At 46.2% G+C, this 25,757-nt stretch overlaps 1 protein-coding gene across 3 annotated transcripts in view; it reads right to left on the reverse strand.

The window, feature by feature from the left end:
- Positions 1-4,123: 4,123 nt before the first annotated feature.
- The window catches only part of LOC147626335 (uncharacterized), a 56,056-nt gene continuing 34,422 nt past the window's right edge, over positions 4,124-25,757 (reverse strand). Inside the window, exons 3-4 of one of the 3 annotated variants that reach the window (XM_086816481.1) lie at positions 4,814-4,861; positions 4,124-4,659 (exon numbers count right to left, since the gene is read on the reverse strand). In XM_086816481.1, coding sequence (XP_086672607.1) covers positions 4,634-4,659; positions 4,814-4,861 — 74 coding nt within the window. In that variant the 3' untranslated portion in view covers positions 4,124-4,633. Of the gene's footprint in view, positions 4,862-25,757 lie in introns of all 3 variants that reach the window. The other 2 variants (XM_086816480.1, XM_086816479.1) reach the window with 2 other exon arrangements.

Raw genomic sequence — 25,757 nt, forward strand, 5'->3', positions numbered from 1 at the left:
TGGCAGGCAGAATATTTTCAAGTACAAGAATGATGATAGGTGGTTCTCCAAGTTTACATGTGCACAATGCATAAATGATGCATGCCATAACTTTATTTTACTTTGTGTGACATTGTCTTGCTGCCTGGACAATGCTTGTTATTTTGGCTTGTGAAGTCCGAGGGACCGGGGACGCCCGGGCACCTTGTGGACGCGTGTGTGCACTCCTGTTTGGGCCTAAAACTGTGGGCTTATGGGTTTTGCAGGTGGTAAGTGCGTCCACACTCAATTTACAGCTTATTTCATTTACTACTAAAGTTTATTGGTTTGCAGGTCCACACTCATTAATAAGTGGCCGGACAACTTATAATGCGTTCGCATTTGGTTGGACCAAAATTAATGAAGTCCGGACAACTTATGGCCATTTCCCATTTGGTTGGACCTAAACTTATACAAACAGGACAAATGGAGCACTATGGGTTGGACACCTACCTGGACACCTTATGGGGACACTTGTCAGCCTGTATGTGTACCCACCAAGCCCCTTAGGTGGCACTGGAGAAAGGCGCCTCCTTCAAGAGGCCTTTTGGGCTGTTTTATTGATTACTCAACACATTGGAGAGCTGGTTGAAGCTTTTGGAGTTGCTACAGGGCTGGTTGCTTGCTTCCCGGACTCACACAAGCTTGGATATCGATCCCCACACTCTTCTAAAGGGCTGGTTGGTAAATTTCAGACCTGTAATTTCTGGTTATTGCGAGTTTTGGGCTGGTTACAGGTGTCCAAAGTCAACTTGGACAGTACAGGACAGCTCTAGGGACCTCCACAGGGCTGTAGGACCCCTTACAGGTGGATTTTCTCGCGATAGAAAGTTGCTGTTTTGGACTGGTTATTGCACAAAACAGGCCGGACAGCAATGGAATATGTGAGCATGGATGTGTCTCAAGGATTCCTGGTATAACAGGTGCTTAGGGCAAGCATTGGGGACACTTGCTCGCGGAGAACACAGGTTTCTGGATCAGTTTCTCGCATGGAAACGGGACCTAAAGATCCATTTACATCTTGTGCAGGGCGGAGTACCTGTGAGGATTGTGATACTCTTGTGCAGGGCGGATGTACCTGTGAAGAGGCTTGTGCAGGGCGGATGTACCTGTGTGTAGGGCGGATGTACCTACAGATTCTCTTGTTTGAAATGTATTCATTCATGATGTATTTGGAAGAATCAGGTGCAGGCTGGTGGTGAATCCCCAGGCACCCGTAATCTTGTACTTTGCAGACTCTTTTGGTAATATAACCTAAAGGGGAGGGGTCAGCCTATCATCGGCCCCTTTATGTGGTGTACTGTCATTTTCAGCTTTGTGGTTGTAATGCTCAAGTGTTAAGTGCTCAGAATCTTGTTCACATTTATACGATTCCAATACACGCGTCCGCCTCCCGTTACAAGTGACCTTATGCGGTTCTGTTCAAAATCCCCAAAGTCGAAATAAGCATTGAAATATTCGTCGAAAACCATCATAAAAAGCATCGAAAATAAATTTCTTACGCTTATTTCAATGTTTATTTTGACTCCCACGACCTATCACTTTAACATGCAAATTCTCATTCAAAATTTGAACTTTTTGGAAACCCGACACCTATCCATTTAAAATTAGAATGTACCGACGAGGCCATGCATGAAATATAAAAGAGACTCCACCTCCCCCCCCCCTCATTTGAACCCACATTTACATGCGTATTCAACATACATGGAGTCCATGAGTGCTATGAACATGTCAAATTTTGTCAATTTAGATGAGATAACATTGTGCCTGTGCAATCGTTGCAAGTACCAAGTTGCCCAATGCCAAGAATTGACAACGGGCATTCTAAAAAATGGAGTGTAGTGAAGCACTTGTAACATCTACTTATTTGCTTAATGTGCATCCAGATAACAATGAACCAGTCAATCACGTGGATATCCAACTTGAGCAAAGCAAGGACAGAGACAAGCTCGGTGAGATTGAAACCCGAGCAAAATTTGACGGACTTGGATCAAGTTGTAGACCATGACATGGACCACATGATAGATGCCTTGCAAAACACAAGCCACGGAGTAGACGATCATGATGTGGAGCATGAAATGGCCCAAGGCATAAATGACATCAGACGATGTGTGGAGAATGCTTCTTGAGAGAAGCAAGAGCTACACCGGCTTACCCACATACCACTTTACCGTAGAGCACATATTTCTATTTTGCTCACTTGCCTCTCTATATTGAGCTTGCAACCAATAAATGGGTGGTCTGATACGAGCGTCTCAAAAACTATGTGACATGTGTCCCTTCATGTGTCTATGTTTCACATATTTACATGATTAGTATTTAAAGTAGATGCCACATGAATGTCTTCTCTTTCTCCTTTATTGTTCGTTATGTTATATCATATAGGTTACTGAAGAATCAAATTCTACCAGAATACAATGAGATGGCTTCGGACTGTGTACGAGCAAAATCAATGTTGCACTCCATAGGGATGGACTACAACACACACCATGCTTGTTTGAAGTAAGAGTATGCCACTCTTTATGAGTGTCCATAGTGTGGTTCATCGAGATATAGGCAAGATGTCCAAGGACAAAGGTTCCCTGCGCCTAAAGCCTTAAGACACTTTTCCCATCAATCCACACATTCAAACAAAGTTCAGATGCAAATCCATTACATCTTTAATGACTTGGCACCGAATCATCAGATCCAACGACGATGTTATGTGTGTGCCCGCCACCCCGTTGATTCTCTACAATGGAGCCATATCAAAGAGAAGTGGATGGACTTTGGGAAAGAGCCTCGTCACATTCACCTTGGACTAGCAATGGATGAAGTCAATCCATGGAGGCATATCAAAAAGAAGTGGGTGGACTTTGGGAAAGAGCCTCATTATATTCGCCTCAGACTAGCAATGGTTGAAGTCAATCCATTTGGCTTACGAAGTTCATCATGGAGTACATGGCCTATTTACCTAGTCTACTATAACCTGCCACCATGGTTAACAATAAAGAAGGGGTGCCTTTTCCTTTCCTTGATAGTTTCAAGGAAATACAAGGTGAAGAACATGGATGCATATTTGGCTCCATTAGTTGACAAGCTATGCACGTCATGGGATAGTATCCAAGTTCATGATGTGTCCAAGCGGTTTGGAGAATGGGCTGCAGTGCGAGGACTACTTATGTGGACCATGCATGATTGGCTGGGCTATGGAGAGTACTCTGGTAAGTTAATTATTCTACGATTTCTTGATCAAATAAAATCTCATGATTTCTATATTGTACATCTCACATTATTTGCATATCTCATCACAATGATTAGAATGTTTGGAAGGGCTTTTAATATATGGTTATAATGCATGCCCTATATGTGGGCCTAGATTAGAGGCCCGGTACTCCATCTTGGAGGAATGTTGTCTATGAAGGCCACAAAAAGAATCTCCCCAACAACCATGAGTTGTGAGTCTAAACACCAATGAGTTCCAACATCTAAAGGTGGAACAAAACCCATTTAGCTTATCCATGTTGATATGAGGTTCAGATGCAACCGGTACTGAACTGAGATGATCCACCACAATTTAGCCATGTGAACAAGATCCTATATATTGTTGGTTCTTTTTTGGCCACATGCAAGCAACAAGTATTGCTGGAGAACCTTGTAGTTGGTTCAGATTGTTACAGACCTAGTGCTGCCATGTACAAAAGTGAAAGGTTATAGCAAGTCCAAGGCTTCTTTAAGTGTAAGGTTTAGCAAGGTCTTTTGTGGGCTTTCTATTAGGCTAATATGTAGCTTAAAAGCCTATTAAGGTGTGACCTGTCTAATCTTTGCTAGCTAGGAAGTTGGGGCACCTAGTAGATGGTTTTACCAGAGGTTATAAGAAAAGAGGAAAAGGTTGACTATAGCTTATTTTGTTGCCAGAAAAGCTGCCCTTTACAGCAGATAGAAATTCACCCAATGGCTAGCAGGTAGATCTAATTGATGAGCTTTTAATATACACCCAATGCCTCATTGGTGATCGTGCACAGGTTGTTTGAAACGTTTCTTAAGTGCTAGGTTAGCAAACTTAATGTTACAAAGCTTATGGCTGAAGACCAACTGCCTAGTGTTAATAATATGAGAATGGCAGTGGTATAAGCGAGACTGTTGACTAGACAGGATGAATGATACATGACAAGAATTGAGTAGTGTAAGGGCTCAATGGGCTTACCTCAGCTCAAGGGATTGACAATCCAACCATAGATCAACAAAATCATGAGAGATACTGATGGCTTTAGAGGCACCCAAAGAATTTGCTGCAAGTACACACCACCCTTTAATCCTTGACAAAAACTAGGCAATGCAAGAAGCTGAAATCAGTGCTGCTTTAAAAGCAAGCGATCAGCCATTACAAGGGTCCTTACAGACATAATCCCGTCCAAGAAAAGGCAATATCTCACCCACTCCATCCCTCGTTGGCAGAAGATCTGACCCCACAAGTCATCTGCAAGGGGGATCTGTCTGTACTAAGTACTGTTTGGAAAGACCCGAAGAGTCCAAGCTGCAGCTAATAGAAAAAGAAAGTAGTGATACTCGAGCAGTAAATTGTCATCAACTCACAAGGGTTGTCCCACTTTTAGAGGAGATGAGATTTCAGGCTTCACATCAGCTTCCAACGGAATGTTCCTGACAAAGTCCTTTGACAGAAGATAGCAATCAGGAGGATCAATGCGCTTGTAATAGTTCCGTATTGTTTCTCGAATCTTGAAGTTGAACTTCTTATAGAACTCAAGGGCTTCTTCATTATTGACTTGCACATGCAGGTAAATCTCAAAAATACCTTCATCTTGCTCACAGAGTTCCATAACATTTTTCATCAACTTTGACCCTGCATGAAATTCCAGATAAGGCTTGCAGCTGTGCACAGCGCATAAATACAGTCTGTACAAACAAAGAACATGCAGGCAAATATTGAGCCATGTACTACCTATTCTAGTTAGTGTCTCCTCACATGAACTCCTTACACCTTCCCATGGTTGATTAAACTTGCTCCTACCCGTGTAAGGCATTTGAATGCACAACCTTGGAATATGCAGAATCAGCATTACATTAACAGCCTCGTAAACTTTGAGACGTTACACGTACTCACCTGCCTTGGAAGCTACTATTAGTGCTGTGAAAGTGCTAACAGAGAGAAATGCGCAGCCAAAGACATGCAAACACAGAGAATTGACCTAATCTACACTGCTGCAATGAATATATACAACGATTACAATGATGCAAACTAAGATTTAGACTCCTTCCTATGTGCATTAAGCTGCAACTGTGACTGTATTAGCTGTGCCAACGCCTATCCAGGCTGAGATCTTAAGTTTGGGACTGCTCCTTATTGATTTAGAAACCCTTCCGTCCTGGTCTCCCGAATGCCGGAATAATGACCATGAACCACCTTTTTACAGGCTTCTAGTGGCTGGTCGTGACCAGTTCAGCCATCCTTTTTCAGACCCCAAAATAATATAATGGAAGTCATTCATCATGTTCATATTGTGTTCATAGAATGTCCCACCTATTGGCGCATGACTTGGGCATTTTTATGCGCCTATTGGGCTGTCAAACCATGTTCCAAACATGCCGTTAACTTGCTAATGCTGAGAATCCTGTAAGCCCAGCGGGGCGTGCCGTGACAGTCTCAACCACGTATCCAAGACATAAAGATATAAAGAGAGGGGAAGAGAGAGAAAGGGTTAGGGAACTTTGCACAGTACACCACACTGAGCGGGGAACAGGCCCGCCCCCTTTCAAGAATTTATTCAGGAACAATCCACGGGCACGCTGGCCAGCATCAGTACATCAATGAATACAAAAGCAAACAAATATGCCGATGTATATCCAAGTTGATGTTGATGTCGAGGCATGAGATCTCTGGTGCCGAGCATGCCACGGGGATGAGCCAAAAGAATCTGTCATCGGGCTAGTACTAGATCCAAGTCCACGTCCAAATCCAAAGATCTCCAAGCTTGCAACAATACACACAGTAGATATCTGTAGTTGACAAGTAAATGATGTCCAGTTGAAAAATGGATACCCAATCCCGGAGTAGATACGACCTCCTGGAGAGTCAGGTCCACAAATGGCGGTAATCCAAAAGAGTGCTACTGGCTGCTTTGCTAGGTAACAAGAGAGCAAGCCCTGGCGGTGCTACTGAGATGAAACAGGTGGCGCATGTGCTGAATAGGGCTGGTGGCGTCTCTATGGGCAGTGGCCAGGCGATGGGCACTGGCGCTGGGTGGCTTGGCAGATGGCTGCAACTAGGTGGCAGGGGTAGCACAGGACTCGGCAGTGGCTGCACAGCTAGGTGGCGGCTGTCACACGCTGGCTGCCGCGGCACGCAGTGCCCCGTTCACATAGCAGCAGCGCCAGCAGCGGCTAGCAACTCAAGTGGCAGCGCTCAGGCGGTGGTTCAGGTGCAAGCCAGCAAGCCTTGCTGGTGAGCGCAGCTGGGCAGCAAAAACAGTAGCGCAACACTGGCAGCAAAAACAGTAGCGCACAGCAGTGCTTATCGACGATGGAGGTTCAGCCAGGTGGCGATGATGTTGACGATGGTGATGTAGAAGAAAACCGGCACGTTTTTGATGATGACAAAGAGGAAGATGATAGTTATCTTCCTTCAACGATCTTGCTTATGAAACCTTAGAGAGGTTCCCTTTGTTTTATACTCAAAGGAGGTCCCGCTTTTTTTTTTGGCTAGAAAGTTATCATGCTTTTGCTTTGCCTTCTCCTCTTACTTTGCTTTTGGTCTTTTACTCCTTGCTTTTCCCTTCTGCTTTTTATAGTGAAATATTACTGAACTTTAGTCAAAAGTTCTTGTTTTTCTTTTTCCTGCTTTTTGACCAAGAGTGGTGCTTTTTCTTGAGCAAACCTTACGGTCCCTGTCCCCATGCCTTCTTCCACCTGTCTGGTATCCGGGCAAGGGTTCCATCATGAGAAATAGACCTAGGAGGACCAAATAGTTATATTCCCTCTCTTACATTGCAATTGTCCTCATCTGCGGACTGCAAGTGTTCCAAGCATATCCATATGAGATACAACAATACTTTCGTCACATGCGGAAGAATTGAGAATTGTGCAAAACACAGATGAATTGAGAGAAGAGAGATATTGCTGAAAAGCATTTTCTATATATTCATCAATATATACATAGATCCTGGCCTTGTGGCCTCCCAAAAGGAATCTCCTCTACCTATGACCTGCCTCAAAAGCCTAGGAAATAGATGATTACAAAAGGGAATGCACTAGCCCTTTTATAGGCTTCCTAAATACCCCTATATACTAGTCAACGGCAAAGGACAAGCATAAAATGCACCTGGGATCATCCACGCTTTGATACCAATGTCACATGCAGAAGAACTGCCTGTATTAATAGGAACTGTGCAAAACGCAAAGATGAACTGAGAGAAGAGAGATGTTGCTAAAAAGTGTTTTCTATTCATCAATATATACATAGATCTTGGCCTTGTGGCCTCCCAAAAGGTATCTCCTATGCCTATGACTTGCCCAAAAGCCTAGGGACTAGATGATTACAAAAGGGAATGAACTACCCTTTTTAAATACCCCTAAATACAATTGGCCAGCAGAGGATGTGTGACACACCTACAAGTACGCAAGACAGAGTCAAACATCAAATAGCAACCGACGGGCAGAGACGGACAGCGCAGGTGACACGTAGCATTGCCACACGGCAATGATGATGTGGCATTGATGACGTGGCAATCAGGTATAGCTGGCCGTTAGCAATACTACTAACCAACTAGGAGCATTGGTGCATATATATACAACGTACGTGGGTAGCCAAATCGTCATATTCATTTGTTTTCCACAATGTTGGACTTCACAGAGCGGTTCTTTGTAGGCAAAGTGCTAGCCACGCGAGTGTAAAGTAGGTGTGATTTGCATTTTTGCATCAACATGTTCCAGGATGTGTTTAGGGTTGAAAGACGACTCCCAAAGCTTTTGCATGTTACATTGGTATCAGAGCCGTCTTCAAGTGTGAAGATACAACCTGAAAAAAAAAACCCCAAAAAAATTTCTCGCTTGTGTGGTTGGTTTCTAGACTCTAGTGGACCACCCTTTTCCGTGTGACTCGTCCCTCAAAGGACAGTTGGTTTTCAACCTCCGGAAGTCTGCCACACGCATAGTGGATGGTCAGATTGCGTTTCGGAAAGGAAGTGCATTTTCCTGCTATGGCGAGCTACGACGAAGAGAGAGAACGACGGACTTGGGAATAAAGTGCACCAGGCAGTCCTTCGAGGGCGACAGACACGAGCGTATAAGAGATATTCCAGAAGATGATGCAAGCAATCGCAGAATAAGGTACCAAATAGGAAGAGCATAACGTGAAGATCTTGGCCCTGGAAGAGTGCACCGTCTCCTCCTCCCTCTCCTTCCATTTCTGAGATCCCGACAGCATATCCGCTACCGAATGACCCTTTTAAAGGATTACAACCGCAACCGAGTTCGATGCTCGAGAGCAATGGAGATTTGACAGATGGAAGACCATGCGGCAGCATCCCGTGTTGCTGCACAAGAAGACGACAGGCGACGTGTGGAACACGAAAGATACCTTGTGGCTTTAGAAGCAAGAATGACACCAGCGGCTTCCTCGAGTCATTTTCCCAAGAAAATGAACTTCCATAAGTATAATGGTAAACTCGACCCCACAACTCTCTATTCTTGGTTGCATCCGTTTGAAGCTTATTTTGCAGCAATTAGAAAAAATGATACTAACAGAGTGATCTTAGCTAGTTGGTACTTGGAAGGTGAGGCCATTCCTTGGTGGACCCAGTGGACTCATCATCATGCCCACACCACATTGGGTATGGCGGCTTATGTTTGGGACGAGTTTGTCCTCGACCTTAAGCAACGGCTTCTACCGCCCCATTACCTTGAGTGACTCGAAGACGAGTTTAGGGGGGCGCGTCAAAACGTGCAACCAATCCTTCAGTTTGCCAATAAGATTTCGAACTTATGTTTGCAATTGGGCTTATCTTACAAGGACAAGAAAGGGCGGTTCCTTTATGGCCTTGACACGTAAATCCAAAGGGAGGTGTGTATGTTTAGGCCAGCCACCTTCGAAGACGCACTCTCGCTTACGCAAAGTGCTAAAATAAAGCACAATGGGGAAAAGCCCAAGACTTGCTAGCCTGTCACTCCCAAGGCAACCGCCTCAAGGGGAAAAGGCCAAAACCAATCAAGGTCTTCCCCACGACAGAGCACGAGATCCTCTGACTCCAAGAACTCGACCAATGCACCCAAGCTTACTCCAGACCAAGAAAGCAAGACCAATGGCAAATTGAGTGCTGAGGAGACAGCTCAGTACAAGGAGGAGAGTAGGTGTTTCTTTTGTCATACAAAAGGACACACTTCTAGGGAGTATCCCAAGAAGACTACCACTCCACAGACAACCACCCTAGCCTCCATCACATAGTTGTTACAAGGCGTGCCTCTAACAGTTCGAGGCATTCAATTGCCTCATTGAGGCGTCCAACCAAAAAAAAAAAATGGCTAGTTTGAGTCTTTAGACGGGGGCTTTAAGGACCCAAGGCAGCCCCTCTCACACACACTCTCTCTCCCTCTCTCATACATTCTCTCCCTCCCTCCCTTAAGCCTTTCTCAAGACCCAAAGTTCAAAGTTCAAAGTTCAAACACACTAGGATGATGATGTTTTTTATACCCACTTTTGGAGCTATCTCTATACTCTACCGGTTCATTTCATTTCAGTTCATTTTACTTTGTACCCTTGAATCTTGATGATGCATCCAGATGATGAGGATGGACTATTTTGGTCTCATAGGTCATTTTGGCCTTTTGCAGACGTTTAATACAGCTTTCTTTCTTTCACACACACTCTCTCTCGTCAGCCCCATGCTTGACATTTTGGAGAGTGGTATACCATCTACTCGAAGCTGAGGTTGCTCCCATGTTTTTATGTTCTCAGTATTCCATGACGAGTTTCCATGGACAGTTTTGTATCACCCCAGTGACATAGCTATATTTATGTTTTCATTCTGATGAGACATGCCATGGACATTATTGTATCACTTTGGTCTCATAGGCCCATTGGGTCTTTAGTAGACACTTAATATATCTTTCTTTCTTTCTCCCTCTCTCATACACACCACTTTCAAGTTTCAACCTTGTGTGTGTGTGTGTGTGTGTGTGACATGTGTGCACTTGCCAGTGGGCCGTGGCCACTATGTGTGCACGGTTTGTTAAGTCACAAGTGTGTGCCTTCCCCCTGAGCCCTCTTCATACTCAAGTTTGTTCAATTTTTTGCCCAATGTCAGCCTCTTCAACCTCTAACGAAGTTTTGTCTAAATCGTCCTTTTAACAAATGGGCAGATCCAAGCATCCGGAGTGGCAATATGTGACCCAAGTGAAGGCCCTTGGGAAAGGGCAATTCATCAGTAAATGCAATTATTGCCCTCATCAATGGGATGGAGGCCCGCTACGCATTCGGGCACCATGTTGGGCTTGGTTGGCCATGATGTGGGGCCTCGCGCAAATGTATCAGAAGAGGTTAAAGATGTTTGCAGGAGATTGCATGCAGACATTCATAGCAGTGTTCATGGCTGGGAGGCTTTTGTGGATGCTTTGGTGGATGCTTTGGTGGATGCTTTGTATCTCAGGGTGTAGGGTCCGCATCAATGGGCACACATGGAAGTACACAAGTCAGTGGTAGTGCAAATAATGGGTCATCATGTAAGAAGAGAAAGATGTCTAAAGGGAAGGGGGATTTGGCAAATGCATGGAATGTACAAGCACGAAAGCAAGCAACCATTGCAGCGCACAGATTCTTTTATATGCGGAGGACATTCCCCATCGGAAAGTGAGGAGTCCTTACTTTTTGGAGATGTTGAAGGCAACTGGACATGCCGATCCTTATGTGCCTCCATCTTACCATTGCTTGCGCACCATTGAGTCAGTGGATGAGGTGAAATGCATTGATCATGAGATCATGGGTGTGTGCGTGAAATGGAAAAACTATGGATGCACCATTGTTTCTGATGGATGGTCAGACACTAGCCGCAGGCCTATCATAAATTTTCTTGCTTGCTCCATTCATGGCACTGTATTCTTGAAATCTGTGGACACATCTGGGGAGTTCAAGTCTGGGGAGTTTATTTTCTAGCATTTAAAGTAGATTATCATTGAGGTTGGCCCAACAAACGTTGTGCAGGTATGCATGGATAACCAATCGAATTGCCTTTGGGATGGGGAACTAGATGTGCATGCCATTGCTTGGACCTCTTGTTTGAGAACATTGGCAAAATTTCTTGAGTTGTGAAAGTGCTAAACCAAGCAACTCAAGTTGTCACATTTGTCACAAGGAAGTCCACAGTGTTGGCATTATTTAAAAAACTCAGCAAGAAGGACTTGGTGAAGCCTTCTGCAACTCGGTTTGCATACTTTTTTATTATGCTAGTTACTCTCTTGGATGAGGGATGTATGCAAGGTTTGGGTTGCAAAAGTGCTAAACCAAGCAACTCAAGTTGTCACATTTGTCACAAGGAAGTCCACAGTGTTGACATTGTTTAGAAAACTCAACAAGGACTTGGTGAAGCCTTTTGCAACTCGGTTTGCATACTTTTTTATTATGCTAGGGTGCACGTGACAGAAGTGGAGGAGGTTCACGCCTGTGGTCTTGCAAGCTTTGCCGCTATAGGCAGACGAGTGGGTCGCCCACCTTATGCGCGAGTCCAGGCACGAGGTTCAATTTTGCACACGGATCACATCGGAGAAGAGAAGGGAGCTTCTTGAGCGCTTTGTCGGGCATGAGGCTTTGAGGGCTGCAAGGCCGGCACGTGTGGCTAAGGATCCTGCAACATTTGTGACACAGCCCGAGGGGTTTGTTTCAGTGTCAGGGGGTGCATCTACCTCGTCTAGACCACGGCCACATGCCCGAGGTTCCTTTACGATGCCCAGACGCGTGCAACGACAGAGTACACTTGAGGGAAGTTGGGATCCTAAGAAGGAAGAGGTTGATCCAGTTGTGCCTCGCTTCTTTTCCATGACCGTATTGCTTTCCATATTGCTAGGTAAGCCTTGACTCTTCCCTCTTGTCTATGTCACAACTCACATGATTTTTCTTGGTTTCATTCTTGAAAGTTGACACTTGTTTCTTTTTGTGATCAGATCCGAGTACTTTAAGGCTATGGTCAAGAGGATTGGGGAGTATGGTCCAAACTACACCTCCCCCATCATCGGAGTCTTTGCGCACCACATTGCTCAACAAGGAGAAGCGCCTTGTCGAGCAAGCTGCAGAGAACACAAAGCGGCTATGGGCAAAGAATGGAGTGTCACTCATTGCAGATGGATGGAGTACCACACGAAAGCGGTCCATCCATGGCCTCATTGCATATTCCCGTGGTGAGATGTACTTTATTGCTTCACATAATGCTTCAGGGACAGGGAAGAGTGCAAACATGCTTGCAGTGGAGTGGGCAAGTGGGATTGAGCTCATTGGCCTGGAATGTGTGGTGGATTTTTGTTGCAAATGGCGAGGCTGCAAATAGGGCAGCTAGAGCTATCATTGAGTGCATGTATCCGCACATGACTGTGTCATATTGTATGGCACATTGTTTGAACAATCTATTAAAGGATATTGAAAAGATGTCATGGATTGAACTTATCATTCAAGAGGCAATCAAATGGTAACTTTTGTCTTGAACCATCAGTTCCTCCGCCACGAGTTCTCCAAGAAATCAAGGCTCTCACTTCTCAAATACTCAGACACCCGATTTGCCTTCAACTTCTTGATGTTGGGCCGCTTGAGGGAGTGCAGTGGTGCATTGAGGCAGCTCTTCATCAACAAAGAGGTCACCACTTCCACATTGGCTTCGACAGCCCTAGGCAGATTATGCAGGGAGCATGCACAGGGTGTTAGCAGTCATCTCCTGTCTGTATATTTACACCAAGGCCTCTGTTGTGGGTATGCCCGCTCGATTTACGTGTTTTCTCATTTTTCCCTACTGTCCATATTTTTTGCTACTCCCGACTTTCCTCTGCTACTGGCCGATTGAGAGTTGCTGGCCGACTGGAGGAGGGAGCAGGTCGTGGGCTTTTTGCTGGCTGTCGGTTGTCTATACGCTGGCCGACCAGCAACATGGGGCCATATATATATAATGGCCCCATGCCCCCCCACACATCATATCTTGTATCCGGGATTTTCTTGTGTATATAGCAGAGTTATACGCTTCTCTCTCTCTCTCTCTCTCTCATTTCTGCATTTTTCTGCTATGCACTTGCTCTAGTGTTTTTAAATCTTGTCTTCATCTCCGCTACATATTCTGACATGGTATCAAAGCTCTAGGCTCTTCGAAGATCTTGGGAACTGTGTGAGCAAGAGGGGGGCTGTTTGTGTTGCTGATTGGAGGACTGTTTCGGGCCGTACGGGAAGAGGAGAAGCAAGCAGAAGGCGGGCTGATTTGCTGGACAGCCACTTGCAAGTTTAGTTCTTCATTTTTTCCCACCCACCCTCCCTTTTCAATTACACCCTCGCAATGGCAGATTTACTTGAGATGGCTAAGAAGCACGTGAAGATCCTGACACTCCCCACGTTCCCAGTGGACCGTCAGTTGGACGGAAATAACTACGGCATATGGAAGGTAATGATGGAATCTGTTTTGGAGTCTTACGACCTTGCTGATTTCATTGTTGTTGGGGTTCCACGGCCGGAGTTAGAGGAAGAGGAGTTACCCTCTATTCGGAAGGAACGAGAGGTACAGGCACAGTTATGGGATCGTGTCAATGCCAGAGTCCATTCTTTCATCTTCCTCAATTGCACACCACAGGTGATCAACCACATAAAGCATATGACGCTGGCCAAAGGTATTTGGTAGCATTTGGCTTCTCTCTACAACAGGGTATCGCCCATGAAGAGGATCTCCTTGGAAGTTCAGATGCGGGTGATGAATCCTGCAAAGTCGTCGACGATGCGGGAGCACATCAACAAGCTGCAGGCTCTTCAGCAGGAAGTTCTCCAGGCAGGGAAAGAGATATCATCAGAGGATATGGCCATAACGTTGCTATCACATTTGCCCTCTCAGTACTCAGCTTTTTACTCTTCGTTGATTACCAGTGGCAGGCTCAGCACCATCACATGGGAGGAGCTTGTGCCCATGGTCTTGGACCAAGAGGAAAGATTCATGAACCCTCCACAGGGCGGAGGTTCTGAGGTCTTAACTTCCTTTGGGAGGATGTGAAACGCATTGATGCTATGGTGAAGCCTATCGTCCAATTGTTGAGGCTTGTAGATGCTATGCAGCCATGCATCGGGAAGGTGTATGAGGCAATGGATAGAATGATAGAGAAGTTACAAGAGTTAGAGCCCAATGAGGACAGATACGAGGAGATTCGTTCCCTGTGTGTGACGAGGTGAAACTCCTATGCCTCTCCCTTGCATGCAGTCGCAAATATGGTGGACCCTGAGTTTCAAGGTAGTAGACACAAGAGTGACAAAGAGGTGAGTGATGGCTGGAGGCATATCTTGGACCGTCTAGTGCCGGATGGAGGCATTAGGTGCAAAATTAGAGACCAGCTTGCTGCATACAGATCCTTTCGTGGTGCTTTTGGTTGTGCGGATGCACAGGAGGAGAGATTGAAGATTGGGACTACTTTGTGGTGGGAGGACTATGGTTCAGATGGGCCTGAGCTACAAGAGTTGGCTATCCGCATTCTCAGCCGAGTTGTAAGCTCTTCTTGTTTGGAGCAGCTTTGGAGTTCTTACAGTCATATTCTATCAAAGAAGAGGAACCGCCTTGGTGTAGAAAAGGCCAATCATCTTGTCTTTGTAAGCACAAACTTGCGAATGCTTTGCAAGGGTACGACTGCAAAGGCAGATCCCTTTACCTAGTGGGAGATGGAGCAGGAGGAGGGAAATGAGCAGGTGGTGACACAACAGAGCCCAGAGAACGATGCAACTACCTTTCAGACTGATCATGTAGGCAGCCATGATCATGAGGCCAACACTTCTGAAGCTCCAAGCTCCGATTGAGCATTGCAGGCTCTCTGATTTATCGTTTAGCAGCCTAACCTCTTAGCTCTACCCTATGTGTCATTGTTTTGACTTTTGAGTCTTGACTCGGCACTTTATGTGCATTGTAGAAACTAGTCTTTTGTTATTTGATAGTGATCATCATTACATGCTTATATATTGGTTTGTCGGTTGTGCAATGCACATTTACTAAATAACTCAAAACTTTAAACTTTAAAGTGATGACTTCAAAGTTCAAAGTGTAAAATCATAAATGTTCTTTTATTTAGTGTGCTTTGAAGTCTATATAAGGATACTTCAATAAATTGCATATTCCATATGCCGTCCCTGTTCCTGCCTTTTGTCGTTCCCTGACCCCATCCTCATCCCCGTCCCCCGTCCCCCGTCCCCCGTCCCATGTGACTATGGCCACAAGACCATGCCACTTTTTAATACGCGATGGTTGGCTTTTCTACAAAGGCCTACTTTGTGTCATGAAGTTGTTTAGGGCAGCTCTTCTCTCCATGATGCCCATGATGCCATCACTGGTGGTCACCAGGGCATGAATTCGACTCTGGAGAAGTTAGATAGGCAATATTATTGGCCGAGACTGAGACGAGATGTGTTTGCACATGTGCAACAGTGTGATGTTTGTCAGAAAGTGAAAGCTTCTCGTGGGAAGAAGATAGAGTTGTTACAGCCTTTACCAATTCCCGAAGGACCTTTCCAAGATATATCAATGGACTTTGTCACGAATCTGCCTCCCAATCCGGGTAAAGCGTAATACTCAATGCTTGACTATTGTTGATAGATTTAGCAAATTTATTATGCTTATCCCATGCAGGGCCAATGTGACCGCCGAAGATGTTGCCCATTTGTTCATTCGGCATTGGTACCCAATTGGCGGAATCCCTAGCACCATAGTGTCAGACTCAGATGCCAAGTTTACCAATCATTTTTGGAGGACATTGTTTCATAACTTTGGTACTAAATTGAATTTTTCCAATGCATTTCACCCACAAACATCATGATGGCCATATAGAAATCTACAACCAATTGGCCTTTGATGTGCTGAAGTGTTATGTCCACGATCAACAAGGTAAGTGGGAATCCTATTTCCCTTTAGTTCTAGATGATTCCTTTTCTTCAGCTATTGGCAAGACGCCATATGAAGCAGCATTTGGAAGACCATTCCAAACGCTATTAACCAGAACCTCGTCTTTAATACCTGAAGCGAACAGAATGACAGAGTCTTACCATGAGATTTTGGAGTCAATGTAAGACAGGTTGGCTAAAGCGCAAGAGGCCTACACTCGACATGCCAACAAAGACCGAAGGGATGTGAAGTTCTCGGAAGGAGATTGGGTTTATCTTCGGATCATGAAGCAAAGACTGAAATAGGTGGGCAAGCGATGCCCAAAGTTTTCGCTCAGGAGCTTCGGGCCTTTTTCCATCCAGTGAAAGATTAACGAGGTTTCAATGAAGTTGAAGCTACCTCCGAGCTGGACTATGCACGATGTGTTCCATGCCAGTTGGTTAAAACCATATGCAGGTCCAATTTCTTCAGAAGTGAAAGACGAAGCGGAACCAGATATAGTTGATGAAGCTGAAGTGATGGTTCCAGAAGAGATCCTTTTGCACCGCTTCAAGCATGGCTCAAGCCGAAGACAAAGACAGTTAGTTCCTCACAAAGTTTCAAGACCGAGGGACACACGAAACGGTATGGCTTGACAAAGAGTTCTTCGAAGACTATCCGGCTTTATTGACTGTTGTGGGGATGGGGCAGGTTTAGAACCACCCCAAGGGGCCAAGAGGGCCCCAAGCTCTGCCCACCAGCCAAATTGTGGGCTGGGCAGGCTGTCAGCCAGCCCTATGGGCCATGAGCCCTACCCAACCTGTAAGCCAGGTGTGGGGGGCACCCCACACTACTTGCACAAGGCTGCCCAGCAGCCTAGGCCATGCGCAAGACTGGCCAGCCAATATAGTGTGAAACAATAGCTTTTAACAGCATTAAATGCTAGTTTTTTGCTAGTCGTGGAATATATTCAGCAGGCTGACCCCTGTTGGGGTGGCCGACAGGGGTATAAAAGCCCAACCAAGGATTCAGTAAATTCATCTCATTATTCACAAAGGGTCGCCGCCTTCCAAGGGCCAGGACAGCCAAGGGGAGTGCTTGCAGGTAAAGATTCAGTCTTTATTTTCAGATTTACATCATTCTAATAAAGCAAATACACTATTCATGGTGGGGGCCCTATAGAGGGTATTTGGGACCTAATATTGTGTCCTCTTCTCCCTCTCTCTCTCTCCTGTGCATCCATGTCTCCATAAGTGCCCTGAAAGCTCCTATACCTGGACAACTGGTCACAGATCTTCCGCCTGGCACAAGTCGAGTCAAGACAAGTCTCCATAGCTTGCTCACCTCTGCATCACTTTCTGGGTCCACCACATAGGCTACTGCATGCAAAGGAGAGGAGTAGGAGTTCCACCTACACACATAGGGCACGGATCTCCTCATACCTGTCCTCATCTGGCTCCAAATCCATCAGCTTCTCTATCATGCTGTCCATAGCCTCATATACCTTGCCGATGCATGGCTTCATACCATCCACAAGCCTCATCCAGTGGACAATAGGTTGAACCATAGCATCAATGCACTTCACTTTTTCCCAAAAATCAAGGCTCTCTGCTCTTTCCTTGCATAGAGCTCCTGCCTCAGTGGAACCCAATGGTGAAGAAGTGAACTTGTCACTAATGAACAACTGTCTCAATGCACCACTACACTCTTTCAATCGGTGGAGCATCAAGAAGTTGTAGGCAAACCACGTATCTGAGTATTTGAGGAGCTGACAGAGCTGGATTTTTTTGAGAATTCATGGCGTAGGAACTGATGGTTTGTGACAAATGTCACTATTTGGCTGCCCACTTGGATGATAGGCCGGCGGATCCATGGCAAGTCCCCAATATCCTTCAAGAGATTATTTAAGCAATGTGCCATGCAAAATGCCAACGCTGATGTTGGGGTACATGCTCTCAATGATCGCTCCAGCTGCCCTGTTTGAAGCCTCCCCATCAGCAACAAAGCCCACAACTAGGTCTAGGCCAATGATCTCTATGCCACTAGCCCACTCTGCTGCTAGTACATCAGCACTCTTCCCGATCCTAGAAGCAGCATGTGAGGCGATGAGTACATCTCACAGCGGGAATATGCGACAAGCCCATGGATGGACCTCTTCCGCGTATCACTCCATCCATCGGCTATCAGGGACACTCCATTCCTTGCCCATTGTCCCTTCATGTTTTCTGTTGCTTGCTCCACAAGCCTCTTCTCCTTCTCTAGCAATGTGGTGCGCAAGGACTCCGATGATGGGGGCGTATAGTTTGGACCATACTCCCTTATCTTCTTCACCATGACCTTGAAGTAGTCCGATCTATCCACAAAAAATGAATAATTTAATAACCGATCAACTTCAAAGTTCAAAGTTCAAGTAACTTGTAAGAGGAACATTGTAAAATGATAGATCTTAAGCTAGACATCTTAATTCTTGATTACCTAGCAGCATGGAAAGCAATGTGGTCATGAAAGAAGAAGCGGGCTATGGCCGTATCCACCTCTTCCTTCTTCTTGGGGTCCCAACTACCCTCAAGAGTACTTTGCCGGCGTGAGTGTGTGGATGCGGTCGGCATGGAGAAGGATGGTGTTGGGGCCCGGGCGGGTGATGCGCCCGCGGGTGCCGATGAAGTGGATGCACATGGGGATGCCGATGTGGATGCCGAACCTTGGGATGGCCTCACTAGTGTTGCAGGTGATGCGCCCGCGGGTGCCGATGAAGTGGATGCACATGGGGATGCCGATGTGGATGCCGAACCTTGGGATGGCCTCACTAGTGTTGCAGGATCCACGGCCACATGCGGCACTCTCCTCCTTGAAAGCAAGGCCTCATGTGTAGCAACACGTTCAAGAAGCCTCCTTCTCGTCTCCGGTGTGACCTGATCACAAAATCGGACCTCATGACCGGGCTCATGCAAGAGGTGAGCTCTCACTTTATCCGCCCCACCCGTTCGCCTATATGGACATAGCTTGCATGACCATGGGCTACACTTCCAGGATGATCGGAGTTGACCTCTTCCCACCAAGACCAACCTTCAGTCCTCCTTCCTCTATTCGTATTGGCGCCGCCGGAACGAGGTGCGGGGGATGGTCACGATGAAGATGCCATGGAGGCAAGTGCCAAGGCCCAAGGACTCAAGGAGGCTTGAGCAATGGAGGTGAGTGTAGGAGAGAGATATAGGAGAGGCTAAAGCAAGAGGAGGTGAGTGTAGGAGAGAGATGTAGGAGGCTTGAGCAATGGAGGTGAGTGTAAGAGAGAGATGTAGGAGAGGCTTAAGCCTTGAGCAATGGAGGTGAGTGTAGGAGAGAGATGTAGGTACTAGGAGAGGCTTGCCAATGGAGAGGCTAGAGCAAGAGGTGAGTGTAGGAGAGCAACAAGACTACAAGACTCAAGTGACAACTTGAAATTACAACTTACCCAATGCCACTTGAGCCTTGAGGCTTGAGGCTTGAGCCTCAAGGAGAGCTTGAGGTCCGAGCGACCAGGAGCCTTGCTTGAGTTGAGGAGCCTTGAGCCTTGAGGCTTGAGCTTGAAAGTTGAGCAGTGTTGCAAGTGCCAAGAGGCTAGAGCAAGTGCCAAGGAGGACCGAGGTGTGTCTTGATTCTTGAAGACTTGAAGACTTGAAGACCTATAGCATATGCCAATGGGGACTCTTCTTATAGGCTATAGCCATGGGCCAAGCGAGGAGGGCTGCTCAATGGCTAGGCGCCCAACGGCTGCAGGGCGCCCAATGGCTCCAGGTCGCAACGGCAACAGGTAACGGCAAACTGTGCAACGGTTAGTTGACCGTCCCATCCCCGTCCCGTCCCACATGGCCAGCCGTCCCGGCGTCCCCGATTCGCCATCCCCTTGTTACAGCGTGGACTCGCACGTCCCCTGGACGTCCCCAGCCCGTTTCCGTTCCCGCGCGTTATGGAACGGCGTTCCCCCGTTCCAGTGATCCGCCGTCCCCCACGTCCCCTGTGACTATGCAAGGAGGGCCCCAGGTTGTGCCCACCAGCCTTGGCTTGGGCTAGAAGGGCTGTCGGCCAGCCCTATGGCCTCTGGACAATCAGCCAACTGGGCCAAGGCCTTAGAAAGCCTGTCGACCAACTGTGGGACAGCCCAAACAGTGAACCTGTGAGTCCCACGGAGCGTGCTGTGACAGACTCAACCACGTATCCGAAAGATAATGATATATATATATATATATATATATATATATATATATATATATATATATATATATATATATATATATAGAGAGAGAGAGAGAGAGAGAGAGAGAGAGAGAGAGAGAGAGAGAAGGGAATAGGGATCTTGCATAGTACACCACACTAAGCGGGGAAGAAGCCCCGCTCCCTTTCAAGAGTTTATTCAGGAACAATCCACGGGCACGCTAGCCAAGATCAATACAATCAATGAAAACAAACAAATATGCCGATGTAGGATATCCAAGTTGATGTCTATGTCTAGGCACGAGATCTCTGATGCCGAGCACACCACGGGGATGACCCACAAGTATCTCTCACCGGACTAATACCAGATCTAATATCCAAATCCAAGTCCAAATCCCAAGTCCAAACTCCAAGTCCAAGTTCTAGTTCCAATCCAATGATCAAGTCCCAATTCTAGTTCCAATCCAATGATCAATTCCAAGTTCTAGTACCAATCCAAATTCATATCCAAGTCCAAGTTTCAAGTTCCAAGTTCCAAGTCTAGGTCCAAATCCAAGTCCAAGAATCACTCGCTCATCCCATGAGTAATCTCCACAACTCCTACAACCTTGTCGATGAAGAAAACCATGGAAAAGCTCTTTCTGGCAAGAAAATTTGATATAAAATCTCCAAAAAGCAATTTTTAGGGTTTTTGAAGCAATCTTAGGGTTTCTAAAATTTTTAGGGTTCTGATTTTTTAGTCCGTACAGTTCCATACGGCTATGTGGATCCGTGCAGTCATACGGACAGATGATGACGTGGCACTACAGTTGATGGGGTACTCTGAATCAACGGGCAACGATGAAAAACTCCATGATTTGGTTCATGATCAAGTAGATGTGATGGAGGACATGATCTCCACGCTTCGGCAAAGATGGCAACGCGATGAAGAGGTTCTTCTTTAGCTTGATGCTTAAGAGAGGCTCATGCTTCTTTTATACTTGGGGAAGCCATGCTTTTTGCCAAAAAGTGATGCTTTTGCCTTTTACTTTGCTTTTGGTCTTTTTAATAGTAAAATATTACTCAACTTTAGTCAAAAGTTCTTGTTTTGCTTTTCTAGCTTCAAGGCCTTGCTTTTTGGCTCTAGAGCTGCTTTTTGAAAAAGCGGCTTTTAGCTCTTTGGTCCGGCTCAGCCTCCTCTTTCCAATGGTGCCCTTGGCTCACAGTCAACCCTGTTTGACTTTTTGCTTTTTCTTGCTTTTTGACCAAGAATGGTGCTTTTTCTTAATCAAACCTTATCAACCATCTTATTCCACCTGTCTGGTGTCCGGGCAGGGGTTTCATCATGTGAAATAGAGCTAGGAGAGCCAAATAGTTACACAACCAAGAGACTGCCTAGCAACCAGCAAGTATGCTTGGGGTGGCCAGCCGACACATGGTGTGAAAGCAATGGGATATCTAGCATTTAATGCTATTTTCTTGGTCGTGGAGAAAACTGCTACAAGCTGACTTCTAGAAGCTGGTTGACTTGCAGCAAGAGAGGGTATTTAAAGCCCAACCAATATTCAGCATTGCTATCTCATTATTCACAAAGGGTTGACGCGTTTCAAGGGCCAAGACAGCCAAGAGGAGTGCTCCAACCAAGGTCAACATTGTAGGTCAAGATTCAGTCTTTTATTTTCTGATTTGCATCATTGTAACAAAGCAAATACACCATTCGTGGTGGGGGGCCCTACAGAGGATATCTGGGACCAATACCGTGTGCTCTTCTCCCCTCTCTCTCTCTCTCTCTCTCTCTATTTTCAGCACATCTTCTTCAGTTTTGTGCGTTATTCTCGTCGTGAAAGATTGCTGAATTCTGAGCATTGAAGTTACTGATTCGATGACGAAGCTTCTACATGTTACATTGGTATCAGAGCCTTCTTCATCACGTGTGAAGATTCAGCCAGAGAAAACCAGAAAAAAAGAAAGTAAATTTTTTTCTCGCTTGTGTGGTTGGTTTCTAGACTCCGGCGGAGCACCCCCTTCCGCATGACTCCTGTCCCTTGAAGGACGGTTGGTTTCAGCCTCCAGAAGTTTCCCACACACATAGTGGATGGTAAGATTGCGCTCCAGAATGGAAGTGCATTTTCTTGTTATGGGCGAGGTACGACGAAGAACGACAAACTTCGAAACAGAGTGCACCAGGCCGCCCTTCTAGGGCGGCACACATGAGTGTACAGGAGATGTTCCAACTGATGATGCGAGCAATCGCATCATCCAATTTGGTACCCTGTTCTGCGAGCAATCACAGAACAGGGTACCAAATTGGATGAGCAGAAGGCGCGGATCTTGGCCCTGGAAGAGCGCACCCGTTCTCCAACACTTCTTTTTCCGTCTCCTCCTCCCTCTCCTTCTGTTTCCCAGATTCCAGATCCTCTACTACATGACCCTTTTAAAGGGGTACAACCGCAGCCGAGTTCGATGCTCGAGTTGCAAATGCAAGCAATGGAGATTCGACAGATGGAAGATCGTGCGGCAAAGCCCGTGCTGCTGCAAGATGATGCCAGGCAACGCGTGAAACACGAAAGATACCTTGCAGCTTTGAACGCAAGAACAAGATGATGCCAGGCAACGCGTGAAACACGAAAGATACCTCACAGCTTTGAACGCAAGAATGACACCAGTGGCTTCCTCGAGTCATTTTCCCGAGAAAATGAACTTCAATAAGTATAATGGTAAACTCGACCCCACAACTCTTTATTCCTAGTTACATCAATTTGAAGCTTATTTTGCCGCAATTAGAGAAAGTGATATTGATAGAGTGATCTTGGCTAGTTGGTATTTGGAAGGTTAGGCCATTCCTTGGTGGATCCAGTGGGCTCATACACACACCAGACTAGGTATGGCGGCTTATGTTTGGGACGAGTTTGTCCTCGACCTTAAGCGGCAGTTTCTACCGCCCCATTACCTTGAGCGACTCGAAGACGAGCTTAGGGAAGTGCGTCAAAACGCGCAACCAGTCCTTCAGTTTGCCAATAAAATTTCAGACTTAACGTTTGCAATTGGGCTTATCTGACAAGGACAAGAAAGGGCAATTCCTTTATGATCCTTGACACGCAAATCCAAAGGGAGGTATCTCCATGGCTCTCCTTGTCTCTATCCTAAGGCGGTGCAATGACACCCGCAACTCACCCACTGTAATCCACATGGCATGTGACATGTATACGTCATGGTATCTGGCCCTCAATATGAAACCATCCTCTATAAGCCTCATGAAAGTATCCATGTAGTACTCCCGTTTGTGTGAGAGTGGCTCATGTGTTGTGATCCAAGTATCCTGTATGTATAGTCCCAATAAATCATATTTGATCACCTGGTTCCTGTCATCTTGAGATAGCCTGATGAATGGGGAGTCTGGGTCATACTAGAGTGGCGAGAGGCGATCCATCCTGAGTCCCTGCCTCATGAACCAAGTGCATACTCGGCTATACCATGACTTGTGCCCATCTATGCGGGAGAACTGTAGGGCGAGCCTCGGGAGTCTCCAAGGGGCCATGGCACTGATCCTATGAATGTATGTGATTGTCTAGAAGAGTGCCTCTACTACCATGGGTGTTGTAACAAACTCTGCCAGGATAATATCATGTGGGACCGATGGTTTGCTGCGTATTATACGGGAGAGCATCATGACCTGAGGCCTCTCTATCTTCGGCCATTTGGCCGCTGTAAGATCAAGCGCCCAAAAGGGTGCTCCATACATCAATGCCGGAGTGACCAAGGTGTCAAATAGCCATATCTTGGTCCTCGGTCTCTCCATGAGAGAAGCATACCCTAACATTAGTCGATCCTCTGCTGCATGGCTCATCGAGAAACCGGTCCGATAAAAGTAACTCCCAAGTACACATATGAGTGCGATCTCCACTAGGCTGCCCATGTAGGTGAAACTCAGCCAAGATGTGAAAAGAGGGGATGTGTTGAAGACCATAACCTTAATTTTCCCAAGGTTTACTATGAGATCCCGCTATGCACAAAAGTCCTATATTGTGTCAAGATGCCTTTGGAGAGCCTCTGGAGAAACTGCAATAAGCACAATGTCATCAACATAAAGTAGTATGGAAACAAGGATGCCTACTAGTGATACGCCTCCTCCCCTTCCTCTATCAATAAAGGCCGAAATCTCATCGATTGTAGAGGCCAAAGAGAATGGGAGACAGTGAGTATCCTTGTTTCACTCCAATGGTACTGGAGATCTCCTCTAAAAATCCTCTTGGGCATCTCACCCGCCTATGACCGGCTCATATAATGCAATGATCCCCCAGATCATGTCTGATGGTACCCCCAAACCTTGGAGTCACTACAGTAGTTTGGCTAAAGGCACCGTATCGAAGGCTTTGTGGTAATCCACAGAGCAGCATTAACCTTGTCGGTGTCGTGCTCTGACCTCCTCTATGATGGCTCGGAGGATTAAGATGTGATCCAAAGTGGAGAATGACTTGTGGAAGCCTGCTTGTCCTGATGCTCTGTGCCCATGTCTCTCTACTAGTGTGCTATGCTCGATCTCAAGTACTAACCCATAGAGTTTGGCCAGTTTGTGGCCAATCATAATAGTCCTATAATTTCTTAGGGTCCATGGGATCTCCGGCTTTATGGATGGGTGTGATGATATGGGCTATCAGGGTGGGTGGGAAGCCTTCGAAAAGAGCTCGATTGAACATACGGACCAAGAGGGGTGCCAAAGTCCCCCCCCGCATGGGCAATGTGCTCTGCCAAGAGGCCCTCGTGGTCCTCTAATCTACCGTTTTTGGGTCTCCGGATGGCTCGAGCCACCATGGCAGGTGTGAAAAAGGTGGATGTGATGGGACATGGATGTGATGGTGATGGGATGGGGGGCTGATTTGGTACTTCATACAAGGATCGTGCATATTTGTGCCACATGGATAGAGATGTGATGGTGTGCCACATGGATATGAAAGAGTGCACAGAGCGGAAGCAAATAAGCACTAGAGTGTGCTAAGTAGAGAGTGCAAGAGAGAGAGAGAGATATGGAGCAACTATGCCGATATATATTGAAGTGATACGGTCCCAAGCAAGAGACAGAAATAGTCTCATAGGTGAGGGAGCAAAAGATAGACTAGGCAACATACAAAACTGAGAGGCTAGCCCACCTATTTATAGGTGGGGAGAGCTGGCCGACTGGATATGTTGAAGCTGGCTGACTGGGCATACCGAAGCTGGCCGACTGGGAAAATGCATCCAGGCTGGGAAAAATCCCAGAAAAATATGTAAAATAAGGGTGGCTAACCCACAATCAAGGGCCATGCAAAAGGGACCAAAAGGATACCAAACATGGGCAGAAACTAGGGATGAATGTGCTAACACCCCCTCTCAGCACCAGATGCTGAACAAACTCCCAGAAGCCGAAGATGAGGACCCAAGGAAGCCTGAGAAACTGACTTGGTGAATAAATCTACAGCATTCTCCGCTCAAGGACAATACTCCAAATGCAAATCTCCAACAAGAACCTGT

This window comes from Cibotium barometz, chromosome 22 (genome assembly GCF_041138505.1).
Source record: "Cibotium barometz isolate CiBa-2024 chromosome 22, ASM4113850v1, whole genome shotgun sequence".
Taxonomy (NCBI): domain Eukaryota; kingdom Viridiplantae; phylum Streptophyta; class Polypodiopsida; order Cyatheales; family Cibotiaceae; genus Cibotium; species Cibotium barometz.